The sequence below is a fragment of the Tachyglossus aculeatus genome, assembly GCF_015852505.1.
Source record: "Tachyglossus aculeatus isolate mTacAcu1 chromosome 12 unlocalized genomic scaffold, mTacAcu1.pri SUPER_6_unloc_1, whole genome shotgun sequence".
Lineage (NCBI taxonomy): Eukaryota > Metazoa > Chordata > Mammalia > Monotremata > Tachyglossidae > Tachyglossus > Tachyglossus aculeatus.
In genome coordinates, this window is record NW_024044828.1 from 15511409 (window position 1) to 15534683 (window position 23275).

Sequence of the window (23275 nt, forward strand, 5' to 3'; positions counted from 1 at the left end):
ACCCTTCTCCATCTCCTCATGCTGCCTCACATCTAAGAAAATTCCCAGTTCTCCATGAGGAGATGGAGAAGGGTGGGGTGCTGTCACTTGGAAGCCAGCCTGAGGGCCCAGAAGGAGCTGCCAGGTTCCCAAAGCTTCTGGGGACATGTGTTCCCAGCCATGCTGGCCCCACCCTTCTAAAGAAGGAGAATGAATCAAGTGGCCACATGCCACAGATAATGAAACATTCTCTGCAGCATGGACTGGTGGAAAAAACATAAATCTGGGAGTTAAAGGACCTGGGTTCTAATCCTGGCTCTGCCACTTACCTGCTGTGTGACTCTGGGCAAGTCACTTAACTTCTCTGGGTCTCAGTTCCCTCATCAGCAAAACGGGGACCTGTTCTCCTGCTTAGACTGTGAACCCCATGTGGGACCTGATTATCTTGTGCTTAGTACAGTGCTTGGGACATAGTAAGCACTTCACAGAAACACAATTATTACTATTTTTATCATTACTACTCTTTCTCTTTCTTGCTCTATCCCTCTACCCACCCCCAGGCCAGCTGGAGATCGAGGGCCAAGAATACTCACGCTTCTTTCGTGCCTCTTCTGGCTGAAGCAGAATCCAAATATCGATAATTCTGTCCAATCCAAATGATTTAATCCCCTGAAACCAAAGTGGGTTCATAGAAATGAAGCTGTCAGGGGATGCAGAGCGAGTGATGGAGGCAGTAATAATAACAGTAGTATTTATTGAGTATCCATCAGGTGTAATAATAATAATAAGTCTTTTAGGCTGTGAGCCCAATGTTGGGTAGGGACTGTCTCTATATGTTGCCAATTTGTACTTCCCAAGCGCTTAGTACAGTGCTCTGCACATAGTAAGCGCTCAATAAATACGATTGATGATGATGTAATACACTCTACTGAGCACTTGGGAAGAACAAAACATACAGGGGAACATAGTCCCTGTGCATGGCCTAGTGAAAAGAGCACAGGCCTGGTGCTTAGAGGACCTGGGTTCTAATTCCAACTCTGCTACTTGCCAGCTGTAGGACTTTGGGCAAGACACTTAATTTCTCAGTACCTCAGTTTCTCATCTGTGAAATGGGAATTCAATCCCTGTTCTCCCTCCTCCTCAGGGACTGTGTCAGACCTGATTATCTATCCCAACACTCAGCCCAGTGGTTGGAACACAGTAAGTGCTTGACAAGGGCTACAATTAGTATTACTATGATCAGGATGGGAGTTTGGGGAAACAGGGTAACTTGTACTTCCCAAGCGCTTAGTACAGTGCTCTGCACACAGTAAGCACTCAATAAATACGATTGATTGATTGGGAAAGCTTCAGGGTCTGAAATGATCAGCAGAATTTTGTTCTCACCCCAACAAAATAAATCTTGGCAGGCTGGTCCCCCTTGGTCAGCTGTACCGCCTCGTCAAACACAACGGCGTTCGTCCGCGACAACAAAGCCACCTGCCCCTTTGTGTCACCCCTGATGCCGCCTTTGGAAAGAAAACGCAGAAAATGATGACCCAATCTGGGGATGAGTCTAAACAAGGAAGAAGACCCGGGAGCCTGGGGGCAACTAAAAGCCTTACTCTCTTGATTTCCACCGACCAAAATTTTATTTCTCACTTTCTTGCAGACGTCTAGTATCGTGGCTCCCACGTAGGCGATTTCGGCCCCAAACCGGAAACTCTATTAGGGGAAAAAAGTGAGGCGAGAAAGGAATTAGCTGGAGCATCCTATGGCCTGATGCACAGTTCAGACAATCATACTTACTGAGCGGTTACTGTGTGTAGAGCTCTGTATCAAGTGCTTGGGAGAGTACACTATAATAGAGTTGGTAGATGCATTCCCTGCCCACAAGGAGCTTACAGTCTAGAGAGAAAGACAGACATTAACATTAATAAAGAAATTATGGATATGTACATAAGTGCTGTGGGGCTGAGGAAGTGGTAAATAAAGGGTGCAAATCCAAATACATGATTTAATTCAACTGCTTAATAAACCACAGTAACCGTTAAATGCAATCATCTCCTGAGTGCACAGCTTTGGGTTAAAGGGGAGGCTGATAGATTCCCTGCCCCACGTCACCAGGGACAGAACCCAGGTAAGCTGAGATGCAGTTGCTTCTCTGAACTTTCAAGTTCTACCAAACCAGGGCTATAGGCAATCTGTTCCCAGTGGAGGAAAAAAAAAAAAAAAAGGAGCGGGAGGGAGGAAGGATGAGTTTTGAGGCAGGTGGCTTCAAGTTTTTAAATTCCGAGCTTGAGTTTTTATTTATCTTACAGGGTCAGGGTTCAACCTGAGGACAGAATGTTGGTTCTTCTTAGTGACATAATCAATCAGTCAACTACTGAGCACTTACTGTGGAGAGGGCACTGTCCTAAGTCCCTGGAAGAGTACAGTACAATACACTTGGAAGGCATGATTCCTGCCCTGGAGGAGTTTATATTTTACGGAGGGAAGAGCCACCTGGATTGGGTGAAATCAATCTATCGATGATATTGGACATTTAGAGAGTGTAGAGCATTGTACGAAGTGGTTGGGAGAGTACAATGATAGGGTCAGTAGATTCAATCCCTACCCACCTGAGAGGGAGAGCCACCTTACCTGAGTGAGATAGAAGAGATGAGTGTGTGGCACGTGAAGGAGGGCATTGACGGCCCCCCGGAAAGAGTAAATCTGTTGGTGAGGGTCCCCCACAAAGATTTTCCCAGCCTGCTGGGACAGCACTATGTCCAGGATGACTGCAGGGGAAAAGAAGGAGACAGAGAACATCGGAGAACCACAAGTCCACAAACCCAAACTGGATACTTCACAAACGAGAAGACAACTAAATACCAAGTTTTTACTTGGTTTTAATTCAACCAGTGATGGTATTTATTAAGCACTTCATCATCAATCGCATTTATTGAGCGCTTACTATGTGCAGAGCACTGTACTAAGCGCTTGGGAAGTACAAATTGGCAACACATAGAGACAGTCCCTACCCAACAGTGGGCTCACAGTCTAAAAGGGGGAGACAGAGAACAAAACCAAACATACTAACAAAATAAAATAAATAGAATAGATATGTACAAATAAAATAAATAAATAAATAGAGTAATAGCACTTGGAGTAAGCACTTGGGTAAATACAAGATCTAAGCCTGGCTCTGTCACTTTGTCTGTTGTGTGACGTTGGGCAGCTGTCACTCAACTTCTCTGTGCCTCAGTTCCCTCATCTGTAAAACAGGGATTAAAACTGTAAGCCTCATGTGGGAGATGGACTGCATTCAACCTGAGTAAGCACTAGGCCCCAACTCACTCTCTTCACTCCTCTCAAGCTAACTTTCTAACGATACCTCGCTCTTGATTCTCCAACCCTTCCCTGACCCTCGGTCACACTGCTTCTCCAGCTTAGAACTCTCTCCCTCCCCTAACCTGACGGACCACAGCTCTCCCCAAAGTCAAACACTCCTAAAATCCTGTCTGTTTCAATAAGCCTTCTCTGAATGACTCCCAGGCATACAAACCCCTCAGCTCTTTCTAGCATTTATGCACTTATCCATACCTCTCCTCAGCACTTATGCATATACAATAGTACACTTGATTATTTGATTGCTCTGCACATATTTTTCTATGTCTTTTTACCAGCGTGGCAAGTTCTTTGTGGAGCTTCTTTGGTTCTTTCCCAAGCGCTTAGTACAATGGATTGCACCCAGTGAGTGCTCAAAATGTGCTATTACCACCACTGCTGGAGCAATTAAGTGATTTTCCCACAACCACACAACAGACCGGTGGCAATGTTGGAATTACAAACAGTGCAACTTCGAAGAAAAAGCATAGGTCTGGGATTTCGAGGACTTGGGTTCTAATTCCAGCTCTGCCTCTTGCCTGCAAGTCCGAGTCCTTTAAAGTTTCTGTAGGTCATCATCATTATAACTTTTTTGTATAAGCACAAAAAATTTAGCACCCCCCAAAACCTTTCCTCCTACATCCAGGGCTTCCATGGGCCTATGCCTTCCAGATGTCAGAACAAACACAATTAACATCCTTTCCTCCAGACCACCACTTGTTACTGGCCTTGCTGACAATCAGCAAGAATGAATTCTTATTTACTATGTTCATGACTTCCAACTAACCATCCAATAAACTCTTTAACTGGCAGGGCAAAAACATCACAGAGGCGGCCGAGTTGCACCGATTTAATCTAATTTGGCAGTGCTGCAGAGGGAAGGCTGCTCTACGGACTTCAGATGTGCAGTCTTGGGGCTGAGTTTCATTACCTGGTGTGCAGTCCTGGGCCTCGTCAATGAAGATGGCACCATATCTGGTAAGATGAGGCTTGCTAAGTTGCCAGAGCTTCAAGTAGCCTAAAAAAAAAATCAGCAAACAGCATTGACTAATTAATTGATTGACTGAAAAGAGACCAACTCTGTCAGTTTCCAAATACCCGCCAGCTGGGGACAGTTTTATCCTATTCTAGAAGATTGTTGCCCTTGGCCACTTGCTCACCATCATGAGTCATTTTATACGCCTCTTCTCTGCATTTACTCAGGCTTTGCATGTTCGTCCATATCTTATGGGCTTCTTGCACGGCGTTCTAGGAAACAAGCAAAGTCCGTGGGCTACAACCATCATCGGTTTGAGCCCGGGGCCGCACCCACCTTAGGACCTCAAAGTTTGGATCCCCCAAGGCCGCGGCACCCTCTCCGTCTGGACACTCACCAGCTTTTCCAGGTGCTCAACCATGACCCTCTGCCCTTGATTGTTCTTCCACCAGATGGGCACGTGCTCTAATGCCAGGCTCTCATCTGCCGAGGAGAAGAAGTTCCCTAAGGTGTCACACACCAGCTTGGCTCTCGTGACCCCGGCATTTTTCTTGGTCAGGACGAAGTTGACGGAGTAGGCCGTCTGCTTGAAACCCAGTTTCTTCTTCTCCTGGAATCTGGAATGCACGCCCAAGACCTCACACTCGGGCGGGGGCCCCAGCAAGAGGACAGCGTGAGGCTCTTCAGGTCGCGGCTTCAGTGGGGGGGCTCCCATTCCAGGGCCCTGGGATGCCATCCTGACATATGCCCACCTTACACTCCCAAAAGACGATTTGTGCTGGGTAGCTGGACCAACTCTGGGGGTGGATCTCTAGGCTAGAAAGGCTCAGGTCTGGTTTGGGTCATAATAATAATAATGGCCTTTTCTAAATGCTTACTCTGTGTTAAGCACTGTTCTAAGAGCTGGAGTAGATATAACCTAATCAAGTTGGACATAGTCCCTTTCCCAGTTGGGGCTCACAATCTTAATCCCCATTTTGCAGATGAGGTAACTGAGGCCCAGAGAAGTTAAGTGACTTGCCCGAGGTCACCGAACAGACAAATGGCGAGGCTGGGATTAGAACTCGTGACCTTATGACTCCCAGGACCGGGCTCTATCCACTACGCCATGCTGCTTCTCTAATCTACAGGACACTTGGGCTGGGTGGGGAGGAAGAGACGATCAGTATTACCCCTGTAGAATTGGGAAAAACACCTGAACAAAGCCCTACTAAAAGCACATCTCCTCCAAGACACATTCCTCCATTAAACCGTACTCCCTCTCCCTTCTTCGCCACCTTTGCGCTTGGATTTGCAGCTTTTATTCGCCCCACCCCCTGCCTCATGGCACTTACGTACACATTTCTAATTTTATGTCTATCTCCCCTTCTAGACTCTATGCTCCCTGTGGGCAAGGAATGTATTTACCAACTCTGTTGTATCATAATTTCCCAAGTGCTTAGGTACAGTGCTCTGCACACGGTAAGCAAACATTCAATTAATATCACTGACTGATGTGACTGCATTGTACCTTCCCCGGTGCTATGCACAGTGTTTGACACATAGTAAATTCATTAATTCAAATGCATTTACTGAGCACTTAATGTGTGCAGAGCACACTGTACTAGCACTTGGAAAGTACAATTCAGCAATAGAGACAATCCCCTGTCCACAATAGGCTTACAGTCTAGTAAATGCTTAGCAAACACCGTAATTACTACTATAATTATTATTAGGAATTATGAATCTGCTTGGGGGTCAAGGGAAGAGGGCCCACTCACAGTAAAGGCCAGGCACGTTCAAACATTCAATTAATCAATCAATCCGTGGAATTTACTAAGTCCTTTGAATAGCATACTAGAATCTGTGGACGTGATCCCTGCTGAAACTCTGCTGTACTGTCCGCTCCCAAGCGCTAGTACAGTATTCTGCAAACAGTAAACACTCAATAAACATCACTGATTGATCCATTCATTCATTTCACAAAACAAACGCACCAAGACCTCTTTATAACAACAGTGCTCCTGCATGAAATTCTGGCAGCCCAACTGACTAATTTAATTTACCTCTCTCCACCTAAAACCCAGAAAATAAAACCTCCCAAACTGGTTCCTTCGGCTGTGTTACAAAGACTGTTCCTGGATGCTCTTGGGCTGCAGGCCACCTAACAGGAAGCCAGAAAAAAAGGCTCTTTTGAGGATTTCCCTTTAATGAGATCCACTTGCCAATCAAATGAGATCCATTTCCCAATCAACTCTGATTAAATAGTATCTACCTCACTGCTTTGTAATAAGCACATAAGCACTTAAATACTGCAATTAAAATTATTAATATTGTAAATTTATTACAATTATATATTTATCAACGGCAATAATGATAACAACAACTCCAGGGTTCAGAAAATACCCGGGTAAAGTGTGGTCAAAAACTCCAGGTCCTTCTAATCCCAGCTCTGTCACCTGGCTGCTGTGTGAACTTGAGCAAGTCACTTAACTTTACCTCCAGTTTCCTCATCTGTAAATGGAGATTAAATACCTTCCTCCCTTCCCCTTAGACTACACAGTAAGTACTCAACAAATACCACTGACTGACTGAATGAGCCAAACCATTTAACCCCTCTTTGTCTGCATTGGGGAGGAGGCTCCACTTGCCTCCCAAGGTTGTTGTGGAGAAAGATCCGAAACAGATGAGAAAATGCTCTCTTTGGTCAAAATAAACCATGAATCATTGACAGGATCAGTAGAGATAAGGATCGCACTCACTTCCGTCCGAACTGTTGGTAGGCCATGGAATGAAAGGTTTTGCAGGTGACATTCTTGGGGAAGACGCCCTTGGCCTGATCTATGACAGATTTGTTGAATGCGACATAGAGGAACTTGGTATCTGACCACTTCTCAGCATACTTGACCAGGGTCGAAGTCTTCCCGGTACCTGAAAGCACAAAGAGGAAAGGCCAAATGCCCATGTGACTGGGAAAAGCCCCAGAAGGTTTGGTTCCCCCTCAAATCTAGTCTGCCTCCCATTCCATGTCTCATCTGGGCAGTGTGACCTGAGAAGCGGCATGTCCTAGTGGAAACAGCACGGGCCTGGAAGTTGGAAGACCTGAGTTCTAATCCGCCTCTGCCACTTGCCTGTTGAGTGAGCCTGGGCTAGTCATTCAACTTATCAGTGCTTCAGTTTCTTCATCTGCGTAATGGTGATGAAATACTTGTTCTCTTCCCTTCAGACTGTAAGCCCCACACAGGGCAGGGACTGGGTCCGATCTGATTATCCGGGATCTTTCCCAGTGTTTGGTGGATAATAGTAATACCAATACCAATAACAATGACAATAATAACAATAGCAATAATACATGCTTAACAAATAACATAATTATTATTAGTTACTATTCAATTGATCAGTTTCATCATCATCATCATCAATCGTATTTGTTGAGCGCTTACTGTGTGCAGACCACTGTACTAAGCGCTTGGGAAGTACAAGTCGGCAACATAGTTTCAGAAAAGAAGCAGCGTGGCTTAGTGGAAAGAGCCCGGGCTTTGGAGTCAGAGGTCATGGGTTTGAATCCCGGCTCCACCACATGTCCGCTGTGTGACCTTGGGCAAGTCACTTCACTTCTCTGAGCCTCAGTTCCCTCACCTGTAAAATGGGGATTAAGACTGTGAGCCCCACGTGGGACAACCTGATCACCTCGTATCCCCCCAGCACTTAGAACAGTGCTTTGCACATAGTAAGCACTTAATAAATGCCATCATTATTATTATTATTAATGAATTAAACGGCCTCACCATTGTGGGCTCTCTCAACTAGTGAGTCTGACTAAACCACTGGGACAATTATCAAAGGGAAGAGTCAACTGCCCCTTATCAGCAGCTTCTGGGGATTCTAAAAAAGCTCCACAAGGGTCCCTCAATTCGACTCAGCCCTCCTCTCTCAGGCCACCCTTCCCTCCACACAGAGTAGGCACTCAATAAATATCACTGATGGCGATGATGAATGTCCACTGAGGCAGGCGGCTGAGGAGCTCAGGACACAGGGAAAAGGGAAAGAGAATGTCACTGGCTTCGCCCTGCAAGTCTGGTTTCCATCAGCACGGCCTTCAGGGCCGAAAGGAGGCTGCCAGAGATCTTGGATGGGTAGGGGGATGTGGAGATTGCCAGAAGGGAAGGAAACTGAATCCCCTTGGGGGTCTGACCCTGGAGATTTAGCTGGAGGTGGCTGGAAGCTGACAGTGAGGTTGGAAGACCCCCATTCCTCCTGACCATCCCCTCCCTCGGGCCAAGAGTTGCTGGGTCGGGCTGCCCCCAGGGCAACGGGCTACTGCCCCAAGGACTACAAACGTCACTCATATAGTCCTCTATCTTCCAGGCACAGGATAAAGAGCCCAGCGCTGATGCTGCCGGGCTCTTCCTCACCTAACAGCAGCCTCCTCAGCCTCCCACCCATCGCACAGCCGTGCTGCCTCAACCGCTAACACGCTCTGGCTCCGCTTCGTGTCACTCTGGGGCCTTGTTCCCCTCCTGTCTTGCACCATCGCAGCAGGAAAGATTCAGACAGCCATGGCGTGAGGCCTTCACAAAATACGGAATGTGAAGAAGGCTCCGGTGGCTGTGGTAGATACCACCCTGTCACTGTTGGAGACTGAGCCACGAGGACCCCAAAACTCTGCTCCTCTAGCCACAGTTCCCTACTGCTTTTTTTTCTTTTCATTTTCTGTATTTGTCCTTGTCTTATTACGCCTTGGTGTTTGTACTGTTTTATCCCTTCATGTGTCTGTTCTCAGTCCCCTCTCCCACCCAGAGGGAGATCCCTTGAAGGCCAGGGACCAAGTCTAATTCTCACCCATGTATTCTTTCCCAACACTGCACACAGTAATCGCTTCATAAATACTATGAGTGATAGTAACAACATCCCTTACTATGTACTAGGCACTGGGGTAGATACAAGGTTATGAGATCAGACCCAATCCCTGTCCTACAGGAGGCTCTCGGCCTATTATTCCCATTTTACAGATGAGAAAACGGAGTCGCAGAGACGTAAAGTGACTTGCTCAAGATCATACTGCAGCCAGGGGCCGAGCAGGGACCGGAATGGGGGGCTTCCCACTAGGCTACACTGCCTCCCCATGTAGTGGTAATTACTACCACAGCTCAGCGTGAGCTCTCTCTCACCTGCAAATGCCATGATTTTCACCACCTGGCCAGGCACAATTCTGTGGTTCAGAATCTGCTGTTGTTCATGAGTCAGCTGGATGGCCCTCCTAGTGCCAAGAAGAGAAAAACAGAAACAGAGGGGTTAGGGAGAGGGACGCTAACCAGTTAGAAACCAAAAGGACAAGCTACACATATGAATTCTGACCCGCTCGGAAGAACTCCCAGAACACGGATGGGCACAGGAAATCAAAAATAAAATATTTACCCATCCTGGCAGGCTGATTCCTGTCTTACCCCTCCAATAGGACTGCTGGAATTCTCCAGAAGGTGCAGGCAGTAGGAGATGATGTAATGAAACCTAATGGAAGGGCAGAAAAATCGAAGGGCATCCATCAGCTGTTAGGTCACAGGACGTATGCCAGGTAAAGCTCAGCTCTTCATTATTTTCTAAAAACAAACACGTTTTGGGTTTCCGAGGAACACCTTCTTGAGGGCAGAGACGGGGGGAAGGCTATGACATTGTCAGCCTGAGTCCTCCCCTGAGCTTAAGGATGTGAGATAACCTAAACTTGAGCAAGAGGTCAGTGGAGCCTGAGGGAACGAGTGACTCTGATTCTCAGCCCAGCACAATTATACACAAACTGGGGTTTTTTTTCACAACACCTAACATTTCTGTGACTCAGTTTCTGCCCGCCCCCTGCAAAACAGAGGTAATAATCTTGGCCCCTTTTCTGCTCTGCATCAGTGGTTTTGGGAGGGTGAATGAAGGGGAAAGAGAGAGAGAGAGAGAGAGAGAGAGAGAGAGAGAGAGAGAGAGAGAGAGAGAGAGAGAGAGAGAGAGAGGGAGGGGAAGAGGGGGAGGGAGAGAGAGAAAATTTGGAAACATGTTGCCCAAATCACAATGTCCAGAAAATAAGAATAATAATTGTGGTACTTATAAAGCGCTATCCATTTGCCAAGCCCTAAACCAAATGCTGGGGTAGATATAAAAGTCAGGTGGACACAGTTCCTGCTCCATACTGGTCTCACAGTCAAAGGAGGACGGAAAACTGTCCGGAATTCCTCCCCATAAATATCCGCAGACCAACAGTCTTCCCATCTTCAAAGCCCTTTTAAAATAATTTCTCCTCTAGAAAACCCTCCCTGACTAAGCTCTCACCAACCCCTGCACCATCCTATTTTCTCTCCAAAGCCTCAGCCATATACTTAGTCGCACCCCTGAGCACTTAGGTACTCTCTCCCCGCTCAGAGCACTTCTGTACATATCCGCATACTCAGTTCCTTTAATTTATTTTGATGCCTGCCTCCTCTGCTAGACTGTAAGCCCTTAAAGGGCAGGGACTGTGTCTGTCAATTCTACTGTCCTTTCCCTAAGGCTTAATACAGTGCTCTGTACGGTGCTTGGCATAAAATAGGATCTCAATAAATACCACTGCTTGATAGGTATTTAATTCCCAATTTACAAATGTGGAGACCGAGGCCCAAAGAAGGTAGGTGACTTGCCTAAGGTCACCCAGCAGGCAGATGGATGCTTTTTTCTCTAGGCCAAACCGCCTCCCTGATGGGGCATAGTTTCATCAGGGTCTTGGAGACACTGTTGCCAGCTGCCCCCTGATGGAAACAGCAGCCAAGCTAAGGGTAGAGGACCAGGGACCTCCGAACCAAGCCTCAGGTCAGCACCGATACCGTGTGCCGCCATGCTGGCCCACAGCTTCCTCACCACAATTGTGGCTTTATGGGTTCTCCACCCTGGGGCCGGTTCAGGGCCGTTGCCCCCACATCCAACCCCATGAAGGAGGAGCCTAACACACTGCAGTCATTTCTCCCAGAGAAGCCAGTCACGGGTTTAAGATGGACCTCTCGCACGGTTCTAGAATCCCTTCCACGAATCTGGAGAAGAGAGAAGGCAAACCAAGGTGCCTTCCCCGAGGCCTGACATCCTGTTCAAAGCTCTCCTGGGACAGGACCTAACCCCTTCAAACCGTAAGACTTGACTCCACCCTCTCCTTTTCCTTCTCCCTAAGGCCTGGCTCACCTGTTGCTGACGGGAATTTCCTTCTCTCTCATGGCGTACAGCAGCACGGCCAGGCAGTACATGGCCTCGGTGATGTCCAACATGGACAGCTTGGAGCTGGGTCTCCCGAGGCAGGAGAGCAGGCCCTGGATGTCGCTAACGCCACTGGAAAGGAGCACGATTGTCGTCATCAAGGCCCACACGTTGATCCCCTGTGAAAGGCGGGAGGTCAGAGAGAGCAGGGTGAGGAGGAGGAGGAGGATAGCAATGTTGCCCTCTGGTAAGATGCAAGTTTCTTGGCAGTGGCCTTCAAATACCTCCTTTGGTTGGCCCTGCCCCTCCACCTGTCTGCACTCGATTCCGATGATTCCTCAGCTTATACTACGTTCCAGCTAAGTTTTCTCCCAGTGGGCTTGATCCCAACTGGCCCCTAAGGAGGGAATAACTTCCTTGCATCCCCCGGGCCTGGAATGCCCTCCCTCTGCCCATCCGCCAAGCTAGCTCTCTTCCTCCCTTCAAGGCCCTGCTGAGAGCTCACCTCCTCCAGGAGGCCTTCCCAGACTGAGCCCCTTCTTTCCTCTCCCCCTCGTCCCCCTCTCCATCCCCCCGTCTTACCTCCTTCCCTTCCCCACAGCACCTGTATATATGTATATATGGTTGTACATATTCATTACTCTATTTATTTATTTATTTATTTTACTTGTACATTTCTATCCTACTTATTTTATTTTGTTGGTATGTTTGGTTCTGTTCTCTGTCTCCCCCTTTTAGACTGTGAGCCCACTGTTGGGTAGGGACTGTCTCTATGTGATGCCAATTTGTACTTCCCAAGCGCTTAGTACAGTGCTCTGCACATAGTAAGCGCTCAATAAATACGATTGATTGATTGATTGATTGATTGCATCAGCTCACCAGACCCCCTTCTTCTTCTTCTTTTCAATCTTGGTGTCAATGACCACCATCCGTTCTCATCCATCCCACACAAGCTTTATTCGTCCCAGCTATTCTTGTAGTGATTTCCACAGGTACATATATACTAAGTCTTGTCTCCACTTGCGACTGTAGTCTCCGTGAGGGCAGAGATGTGCTATTCAATAGGTCCCAATTTTCAATTTGAGCGTGGGGATGAATAGGAGGATGGAGACTGGGATGTGACAGCCTTCTAAGAGCTAACTGGCCAGATAGCTGTCATTTTGGATCCTAACGGGCCTGACTGAAAACTGTCAGGTCTTGTCAGAGAACCAGAATAAGCCAAGCTTGGGCAGTTTGGAGACCATTACCTCCATCATGCCCATGGAATAAACACCTAGATGTCTATTCTTTAACATGGACAGAAAGCATCTGTTTTTTTTTTATTTTTCAAAATGGTTTTTGTGACGCGCTTACTATGTGCCATGCACTGAACTAAGCCTTGGGGAGACCCAAGCTCATCAGGTGGAACATAATCAATGTCCCACATGGGGCTCACAGTCTTAATCCCCATTTTACAGATGAGACACAGAAAAGTTAAGCGACTTCCCCAAGATCACACAGCAGACCAGTGGAGGAGGTGGGACTAGATTCCAGATTCTCCTGATTCCCAGACCTGCGCTCTATCCGCTATGCCGTCCTACTTTACTGCTAGGAAGCCTAAAAAAATATATGATGATGGTGGCATTGAGGATGATGATAGTGGTGGTGATGGTAAGGATGATGAAGAAAACCTGGCTGCAGTTATTTGAAACCTCATGAAGAGAGAGAGGCTCTGTAGGATTAGCCTGCAGGCTGCAAGTTGTCTGAACCAATTCCACACTGTCGGCATTAGAGTGAGAAGGCACCATCTCTTGTGAGTTTATAGGCCTCATCTCTACACATAGTCCACAGTCTTCACCTCTAGAACTCCATTTCTCCTTCAGGGCAGGACCTTGGTGTTTGCATTTAGGATACAATGTGAAACATCTCCTTCTGCCTTGGAGTCCCCTTAATATATTTACTAATTCATGCATTTACGAAGGGCTTTTTCCAGTACTAAGCACTGGGGTAGATTCAAGATCATCAGTTCAAACACAGTCCCTGTCCCACATGGGACTCTCACAGTCTATTTTACCGATGAAAAAACCGAGGTCTTGGGAGGTTAAGTGACTTGCCCAAGGTCACACAGCAGGCCGGTGGCAAAGCAGGGACTAGAACCTGGGCCTCCTAACTTCCATCCTGTACTCTTACCGCTAGGCCACCAAGAGCCCTGGCTTCCTTCGTTTCCATCTCCTGGGCCTGGAGCCGCCCGTCTTGGTTCGGTATCACGCTACGGAGGTTCGCCCGCGGTCCGCTCCCTCATGCATCCCAACTGTGGGTGGCACGTCACTGGGTGTCCATCTCGATCCCACAAGCCAACCTTCCCCCAGCCAGCCGGTTGGGCGGTAAACAGGACTGACCCCAGTGCTGAGATCTTTGAGCACATCCCTCTGCCGACCGCACGCCATCTCCTCCTGGAAGAGGTGGGGAAAGCCCTCACCACCACAGCGAGCAGCAGGCTGGAGCGGCCGACAGCCCCCGGGGGCATTGGCTTGAGGAAACAGCCACAGGTCTAGGAGTCAGAAGGTCCGAGCTCTAGTGTCCTTCTGAAGGGGCAGCCTTGGGGAAGTTATGTGACCTCTCCGTGTCCGGTCCCCCACCGCCGCCCAAGGACAGAGGGGTGACAGACAAGAATATAGACGGGAAACTTTCGGTCTGTGGAGAGAAACGTACTGTACGTGTCCCGCCCTGTAGTCTGGCCTGTCCCCAAGAACTACTTCTCCTTCAGGAAGAGGGCCAGCCTGGCCTTCTCCAGCTCCCAGCTGCCCCTCCACATACCCCGCCACCACTGTACAGGTCGGGCAGATGGGTCTGCAGGCAGGCTTCCGCCTTGGGAAACAGCGGGTGGTCCTTCAGGCAAGCGAGGGCCGCTTCGGGGTCTCGGCACTGGACCCCTTTAGAGGTGGCTGAATACCTGTGGGGAGGGCACAGCAAGCGGTCCGTTAGAAAGACCCCGGGGGCTCGCTGGGCTTCTTCTGGCTGGCGCTCCGGGGGAGGACCTTCCGCCCGAATCCCCCGACCCCGCGGCCGATTTATGCAACCGACCGTATGAGATTCAGCAGGCAGCGGTTCTCCCGTTTGGACAGCCCGCAGCTCGCCAGGATGCCGTCCACTTTGCGGATGGCCTGGTCCTCGCTCATCTGGTACTGGAGGTACAGCTTCTTCCAGGGGATGAACTGCAGGACGACGGAATTAAAGGGTCAACGGCTGGCAGGGAGAGGTCAAGCTCAGGCCAGGAGCAGGCTGGGAGATCAGGTGACCTGCCTGGCCTGCATCTCCCCTTTGTCCTCTGGGACCATTCCTGTCATGAACCTGGCAGTGTTAGTGGCAGGGCAGTGAGGCACAAGAGCAATCAATCAATCATTATTATTATTATTATTACTACTATTATTATAGTATTATATTATATATTATAATTATTATATTATATTTTATTATATATTATATTATTAGTAATAATAATAATGGTACTTGTTTAGCGCTCACTATGTGCCAAGCACTGCTCTAAGCGCTGGGAGAGATCCAAGTTTATCAGGTTGTCCCAGGTGGGGCTCACAGTCTCAATCCCCATTTTACAGATGAGGGAACTGAGGCACGTAGAAGTTAAGTGACTTGCCTAAAGTCACAGAGCTGACAAGCAGCAGAGCTGGGACTAGAAGCCAAGCTGACAAGTGGCGGAGCCGGGACTAGAACCCACGACCTCTGACTCCCAAGCCTGTGCTCTCTCCACTAGCCACGCTGCTTCTCTAATCATCTAATACGTCATCTAATAGTAATGGTATTTGTTAAGTGCTCACTATGTGCCAACCACTGTTCTAAGCGCTATGGGAGATACAAGGTAATCAGGTTATTCATTCATTCATTCAATCATATTTATTGAGCGCTTACTGTGTGCAGAGCACTGTACTAAGCGCTTGGGAAGTACATATAGAGACAGTCCCTACCCAACGAGCTCACAGTCTAGAAGGGGGAGATAGACAACAAAACAAAACATGTGGACAGGTGTCAGGTCATCAGAATAAATAGAAGTAGAGCTAGATCCACATCATTAACAAAATAAATAGAACAGTAAATATGTACAAGTAAAATAAATAGAGTAGTAAATCCGTACAAACATATATACAGGTGCTGTGGGGAGGGGAAGGAGGTAGGGCGGGGGGATGGGGAGAGGAAGGAGGGGGCTCAGTCTGGGATATCTCACATGGGTTCACAGTCAATCCCCATTTTACAGTTGAGGTAACTGAGGCACAGAGAAGTTAAGTGACTTGCCCAAGGTCACACAGCAGGCAAGTGGCTGGAAATCTAGGGAGCAGGAAATACTCAGGAGTGCAGCCCCGACAGTGGTGAAAGGGCTGCCAGGGCTTATTCATTCATTCATTCATTAAATCATATTTATTGAGCACTTACTGTGTGCAGAGCACTGTACTAAGCGCTTGGGAAGTACAAGTTGGCAACATATAGAGACAGTCCCTACCCAACAGCAGGCTTACAGTCTAGGAGGGGAGCATGGCCCAGCGGCCATGGATCGAAAGCTCCCAAAAGGTAGGGAGTGGGGTCTTGCTTTCCATGTAATAATGATAATAATAATAATCATAATGGCATTTGTTAAGCGCTTACTATGTGCAGAGCACTGTTCTAAGCGCTGAGGGGATACAAGGTGATCAGGTTGTCCCACGGGGGGCTCACAATCTTCATCCCCATTTGACAGATGAGGTAACTGAGGCTCAGAGAAGTTAAGTGACTTGCCATGTACTTTCCCAGACCCTTAATACCGAACTATGTACTCCGTGAAGTGTCATCGAAGATGCTGAAGACGCGAGTCCTGTCGGGCCCCCTGCTTACCAGCGGATCGCTGATGATCTCCCTCCAGAGGTGGCACACGAGGCTCAGGTTGCGACAGAGGTCCCTCACGGACAGGAAACTGAAGATGGTCCTCAGGATTTCTTCAGGGAGACTGGAAATGTGCCCTTGGGGCTCCTGGGAAGATGAGGTGCCCAGGAGTCCAAAGCAAGGGTCGGGAATGGGGTCGGGGCTCCGGTCCCCAGTGTCCCATTTTGCGGCTCTGGATCTTGGGGAGAGCCGGGAAGAGTCGGCCGGGGCTTCCTGCTTCATCTCCCACTGCTCGGCAACGTGCCGAGGGAGGTCACCTTTCTGTCGGATCGCCTCGTGCCCCGGGTGACGCCGTGAGAAGCTGCCCTCGGTTTCCTGCAGGATCTCCCCAGACCCTGGATGAGGCGGAAGCCCAGGGCCTCTCAGAGCTTTCTTCACTGTCCCACCCCACTGGTCAGGCCCCGGGGGCTGGCTCTCAGTCCCCTCCCCAAAGCAGGCAGGGCGCTTCCTGCAAGACAGGGAGGGTCCGGGGGAGCCCCGGCCGGCCCCGACTCCCCCGGCCCGCGGCTCGTAGCCGGAGATCAGCACATCGCCGGATTCCTGGGAGCCATCGTGGTCGACGGGGGCTTCGGCCATGGCTCTGGAACCCGCTGGGCGGGCAGCCGAGAAACAGGCCGAGACACGTCTCTGAGAGCTCGGCCCTGAGCGGGAGGCAACAGACAGAAACAGAAAGGCGGAAGACAGAACAAAAACAACCATGAGTTGCTGTTTCGTTTCTGGAAAATCTACTTCTTCTCCCTCTAATCAGAGGTGACTGCAACAATCGGTTTTTCAGGCTGAGATGGCCCAGGGAACGCTCCTTCAGGGCACCTGGAACTTCCCTGCTCTCTCTGGTGCCAAATGATTAATATTCTCCCCAGTATAACACTCCCACGTTTATAAAGAGCAGCCCTTAAACTCCCACCCCTCCACCCAACTCAGTAGCTAACGGGGCCCTGCTCCTTGGGCAAAGTAACTTCATTTTATACCTTTTACAAGAAAAACAAAAGGCAGTTTTTCTGGAGGACTCCAAATCTGAGCCTCCGCCACCCCGCATCCCCAACCCAGAGGATAATAATAATAATAATAATAATGGTATTTGTTAAGCGCTTACTATGTGCAAAGCACTGTTCTAAGAGCTGGGAGGATACAAGGTGATCAGGTTGTCCCATGGGGGGCTCACAGTCTTAATCCCCACTTTACAGATGAGGTAAGTGAGGCAGAGAGAAGTTAAGTGACTTGCCCAAAGTCACACAGCTGACAATCGGTGGAGCCGGGATTTGAACCCATGACCTCTGACTCCAAAGCCCGTGCTCTTTTCCACTGAGCCACGGTTAGGATGAGTTTTGCCCACCCATTCTCCTTAAAGGAATTTTCAAAGTTTAAAAAAATACAACTGATAATGGATTAAATAAAGCCATATGAAACAATTTAATTTTATACAGTTCCTCATTAAATTACCACTGAAGTCATTTAGAGAAGCAGTGAGTCCTAGTGGAAAGAACACAGGCCAGGGAATCGAGAGCCCTGGGTTCTAATCTCGGCTCTGCCGCTTGCCCGGGCTATGACATTGGGCAGGTCCCTTAATTTCTCTGTGCCTCAGTTTCCTCAGCTTTAAAATAGGGATGTGATATCGGTTCTCCCTCCCCTTTGGGATGTGAGCTCCATGTGGAACAGGAACTGTATCTGACACGAATACCCTGTATCTATGCCAGTGTTCGGCATATAATAAATGTTTAAGAAATACCATGAATGTTATTATCATTGAAGCTTCTCTAAAAGAGAGGGTTCCAATCGGGCATGGCTTTTGAACATGATTTGGGAAGCATGGCATTGAAATGGCATACAGGGTGGCTTCCATAAGTACACTCCATTCTGCCACAACTCATGTTTGCGTTTCAGCTGGCGTGTGACTAGGGGATTAGGGACCTCGGGCTTGTTTGGGCCAGGCGTGATGCGTTTTTGCAGAAGCAGCTGCCAATTCCAAGGGGAGAGTCCTACAGTACGTGCTTTCCATAACATGGGTTTTATAGGAACACAGCCCTCGTGCAATAGGAAAACGGGGTGAGCCGCTGAATGAAAGAATTACAGCCATTTTCAGAACAGCTTAAACATTATGGTATTTGTTCATCATCAATCGTATTTATTGAGCGCTTACTGTGTGCAGAGCACTGTACTAAGCCCTTGGGAAGTACAAATTGGCAACATATAGAGACAGTCCCTACCCAACAGTGGGCTCACAGTCTTGCTTACTAGATGCCAGGCACTGTTTTGAGCGTTGGGATAGATACAAGTTAATCAGGCCCCTGTCTCATTTGGGGCCCACACCGTATGAGGAGAAACAGGATGACAAATTGTTTTGGAGCAGAACCCAAGAGCTAATCTGGACTGGAAAGTCCGTGTGTATCATTCATTCAATCGTATTTATTGAGCGTTTACTGTGTGCAAAGCACTGTACTGAGCACTTGAGAAAGTAAAATAAAAAATAAACGGTGACATTCCCTCCCCGCAGTGAAATGGAGACTTGGGGAAACCATACCTTTACTCCACCTCTTGGTTCTGGGGCTAGGGTAGAGTCCCCAGTTCAGATCTCTGCTGCTCCATCTTTGACTGAAGGGCTGGGTCAGGGAAGATGAACCCTCCTGGGAGTGGGAAAGGTCTTGACAGTCAGTTGCTGTGAGATGGAGTCGCTTAAACATTCGCACTGTTTGATAACATGACAAGAAGTAGAAAATTGGGCACGTGAAAGTAACTGCCAAATCAGGCAGGAGAACCGACTCGGCGATCCGTTATTTCAGGGTTGGAAGGGTCCAGTTTGAGGTCACCTCCTCCTCCCTCTCGACCATCTTTGGTCATTTCCATTACTCCATCACACTTCTACCAGAGGCCAGACAGGGCAAGGGGAGAAACAATCACCAACCAGGCAATTTGGCAATTTGTTAACAAAGATTGTAGCAGAATAATAATGATGGCATTTGTTAAGCACTTACTCTGTGCAAAGCACTGTTCTAAGCGCTTGGGGGATACAAGGTGATCAGATTGTCCCACGTGGGGCTCACAATCTTAATCCCCATTTTACAGATGAGGTGACTGAGGCACCGAGAAGTTAAGCGACTTGCCCAAAGTCACACAGCCGACAAGCGGTGGAGCTGGGATTAGAACTCATGACCTCTGACTCCCAAGCCCGTGCTCTTTACACTGAGCCACGCTGCTTCCCGTAAATAATAACAGCATTTATCAAGCGCTTACTATGTGCAAAACACTGTTCTAAGCGCTGGGGAGGTTACAAGGTGATCAGCCGCATGGAACTCACAGTCTTAATCCCCATTTTACAGGTAACTGAGGCCCAGAGAAGTGAAGTGACTTGCCCAAAGTCACCCAGCTGACAATTGGCGGAGCCGGAATTTGAACCCATGACCTCTGACTCCCAAGCCGGGGCTCTTTCCACTGAGCCACGCTGCTTCTCTAGAAGAACGGAAGATTATTGGGACCTGATTACCCTGCACGCACCCCAGCGTTCAGCACGGTTGCTTTTAGACTGTGAGCCCACTGTTGGGTAGGGACTGTCTCTATATGTTGCCAACTAGTACTTCCCAAGCGCTTAGTACAGTGCTCTGCACACAGTAAGCGCTCAATAAATACGATTGATTAATTATTCTAATTCTTACTCCCACCGATTGACCAGGCTGCCGGCCAATGCCCCATAGGTCCCTCTCCTTGGCCTCAGAGGGCTGAGGAACGGCCAGAACGCCTCCTCCTCTGCTCTGCAGACCCCGGCCCAGGCCCCTCATTCATTAGTACATTCATTCATTCATTCAATCGTATTCATTCATTCATTCATTCAATTCAATCGCATTTCTTGAGTGCTTACTGTGTGCAGAGCACTGGACTAAGCGCTTGGGAAGTCCAAGTCGGCAACATATAGAGACGGTCCCTACCCAAAAGCGGGCTCACAGTCTAGAAGGGGGAGACAGACAACAAAACATATTAACAAAATAAAATAAATGGAATAAATACGTACAAATAAAATAGAGTACAATACGTACAAACGTATATACAGGTGCTGTGCGGAGGGGAAAGAGGTAAGGCGGGGGGGGGTGATGGGGAGGGGTGAGCCCACTGTTGGGCAGGGACCGTCTCCACATGTTGCCAACCTGCACCTCCCAAGTGTTCTGCACACAGTAAGCTCTCAACAATCAATCAATCGTATTTATTGAGCGCTTACTGTGTGCAGAGCACTGTACTAAGCACTTGGGAAGTACAAGTTGGCAACATAGAGAGACAGTCCCTACCCAACAGTGGGCTCACAAATACGACTGAATGAATGAATGAATGAATGAATGAATGAGGAGGCTCTCCATGGCCGCCCTGAGTAGCCCAGCAGGCCGAACCATTTATTGAGCGCTTACTGTGTGCAGAGCGCTGTACTAAGCGCTTGGGAAGTCCAAGTTGGCAACATAGAGAGACGGTCCCTACCCAACGGTGGGCTCACGGTCTAGAAGGGGGAGACAGACAGCAAAACAAAACATATTAACAAAATAAAATAAATGGAATAAATACGTACAAAGAAAATAGAGTAATAAATACGTACAAACATATATACAGGTGCTGTGGGGAGGGAAAGGAGGTAAGGCGGGGGGGATGGGGAGGGGTGAGCCCACTGGTGGGTAGGGACCGTCTCCACATGTTGCCAACCTGCACCTCCCAACCACCACCATCATCATCAATCGTATTTATTGAGCGCTTACTGTGTGCAGAGCACTGTACTAAGCGCTTGGGAAGTACAAGTTGGCAACATATAGAGACAGTCCCTACCCAACAGTGGGTTCACAGTCTAAAAGGGGGAGACAGAGAACAAAACCAAACATACCAACAAAATAAAATAAGTACAGTAGAAAGCATTCTGCACACAGAGCCCAACAATCAATCAATCAATCAATCGTATTTATTGAGCGCTTACTGTGTGCAGAGCACCGTACTAAGCGCTTGGGAAGTCCAAGTTGGCAACATACAGAGACAGTCCCTACCCAACAGTGGGCTCACAAATACGATTGAATGAATGAATGAGGGGGCTCTCCACGGCCGCCCTGAGTAGCCCAGCAGGCCGGTCCATTTATTGAGCGCTTACTGTGTGCACAGCGCTGTACTAAGCGCTTGGGAAGTCCAGGTTGGCAACACAGAGAGACGGTCCCTACCCAATGGAGGGCTCACGGTCTAGAAGGGGGAGACAGACAGCAAAACAAAACATATTAACAAAATAAAATAAATGGAATAAATACGTACAAGTAAAATAGAGTAATAAATACGTACAAACATATATACAGGTGCTGTGGGGAGGGGAAGGAGGTAAGGCGGGGTGGGGGGGGGATGGGGAGGGGTGAGCCCACTGGTGGGTAGGGACCGTCTCCACATGTTGCCAACCCGCACCTCCCAAGCGCTCTGCACACAGTAAGCGCCCAACAATCAATCAATCCATCGTATTTATTGGGCGCTTACTGTGTGCAGAGCACCGTACTAAGCGCTTGGGAAGTACAAGTTGGCAACATATAGAGACTTTTAGACTGTGAGCCCACTGTTGGGTAGGGACTGTCTCTACATGTTGCCAATTTGTACTTCCCAAGCGCTTAGTACAGTGCTCTGCACACAGTAAGCGCTCAATAAATACGATTGATGATGATATAGAGACAGTCCCTACCCAACAGTGGGCTCACAAATACGATTGAATGAATGAATGAGGGGGCTCTCCATGGCCGCCCTGAGTAGCCCAGCAGGCTGGTCCATTTATTGAGCGCTTACTGTGTGCAGAGCGCTGTACTAAGCGCTCGGGAAGTCCAAGTTGGCAACACAGAGAGACGGTCCCTACCCAACGGCGGGCTCACGGTCTAGAAGGGGGAGACAGACAGCAAAACAAAACATATTAACAAAATAAACTAATTAGAACAAATACGTAGAAATAAAATAAATGAATAAATCGAGTAATAAATACTCCTGCCCTCCCCCAAATGCAAATCGAAACCTCTGGGTGCTGGGCGATCCTGCCCGGGCCGTGGGCAGCCCGTTGGCCTCCGCTTGACTGACGTGGGGGGGGGGGGGGGGGGGGGCGGCGCAAACCATTCCTGACACGGCGCGGGGGGGCGGGACGGTGCAGTGCGCAGAGGGACGACGGCGCCTCCCCCCCCCCTCGCAACCCCATCATTGGGTCCGCCGGCCTTGATCGCTTCCGCGCATGTGCGGGCCCCCCCCCTCCCCCGCCCTTCTGCGCGCATGCGCGCCTGCGATTCCCTCCCCGCCGGTCCGTCCGGGTAATAACAATGATGGCATTTATTTATTAAGCGCTTACTATGTGCCAAGCACTGTTCTAAGCGCTGGGGAAGTTACAAGCGGATCAGGTTGTCCCACGGGGGGCTCACAGTCTTAATCCCCATCCGCCCATCCAGCTCTCTTCCTCCCTTCAAGGCCCAACTGAGAGCTCACCTCCTCCAGGAGGCCTTCCCAGACTGAGCCCCTTCCTTCCTCTCCCCCTCCCTTCCCCACAGCACCTGTATATATGTTTGTATATATTTATTACTCTTTATTTACTTATTTTACTTGTACCTATCTATTCTATTTATTCTCCCCCTTTTAGACTGTGAGCCAACTGTTGGGTAGGGGCTGTCTCTATATGTTGCCAATTTGTACTTCCCAAGCGCTTAGTACAGTGCTCTGCACAGAGTAAGCGCTCAATAAATACGATTGATGATTTTATTTTGTTAGGATGTTTGGTTTTGTTCTCTGTCTCCCCATTTTAGACTGTGAGCCCACTGTTGGGTAGGGACTGTCTCTATATGTTGCCAACTTGTCCTTCCCAAGCGCTTAGTACAGTGCTCTGCACACAGTAAGTGCTCAATAAATACGATTGATTGATCC

The 23275-nt window shown here is 48.6% G+C and overlaps 1 protein-coding gene across 1 annotated transcript in view; it reads right to left on the reverse strand.

Moving 5' to 3' along the window:
* The window catches only part of FBH1 (F-box DNA helicase 1), a 32108-nt gene extending 9687 nt beyond the window's left edge, over nt 1-22421 (reverse strand). The window contains exons 1-16 of the mRNA XM_038741148.1: nt 22386-22421; nt 18909-19073; nt 16343-17031; nt 14546-14676; nt 14279-14414; nt 11471-11661; nt 9701-9793; nt 9454-9542; nt 7045-7213; nt 4701-4920; nt 4488-4575; nt 4259-4345; nt 2602-2738; nt 1584-1683; nt 1366-1487; nt 573-648 (exon numbers count right to left, since the gene is read on the reverse strand). Of these exons, the coding sequence (XP_038597076.1) occupies nt 573-648; nt 1366-1487; nt 1584-1683; nt 2602-2738; nt 4259-4345; nt 4488-4575; nt 4701-4920; nt 7045-7213; nt 9454-9542; nt 9701-9793; nt 11471-11661; nt 14279-14414; nt 14546-14676; nt 16343-17031; nt 18909-19068 (2488 nt within the window). The 5' untranslated portion in view covers nt 19069-19073; nt 22386-22421. The remainder of the gene's footprint in view (nt 1-572; nt 649-1365; nt 1488-1583; nt 1684-2601; nt 2739-4258; nt 4346-4487; nt 4576-4700; nt 4921-7044; nt 7214-9453; nt 9543-9700; nt 9794-11470; nt 11662-14278; nt 14415-14545; nt 14677-16342; nt 17032-18908; nt 19074-22385) is intronic.
* Between the last annotated feature and the right edge of the window lie 854 nt (nt 22422-23275).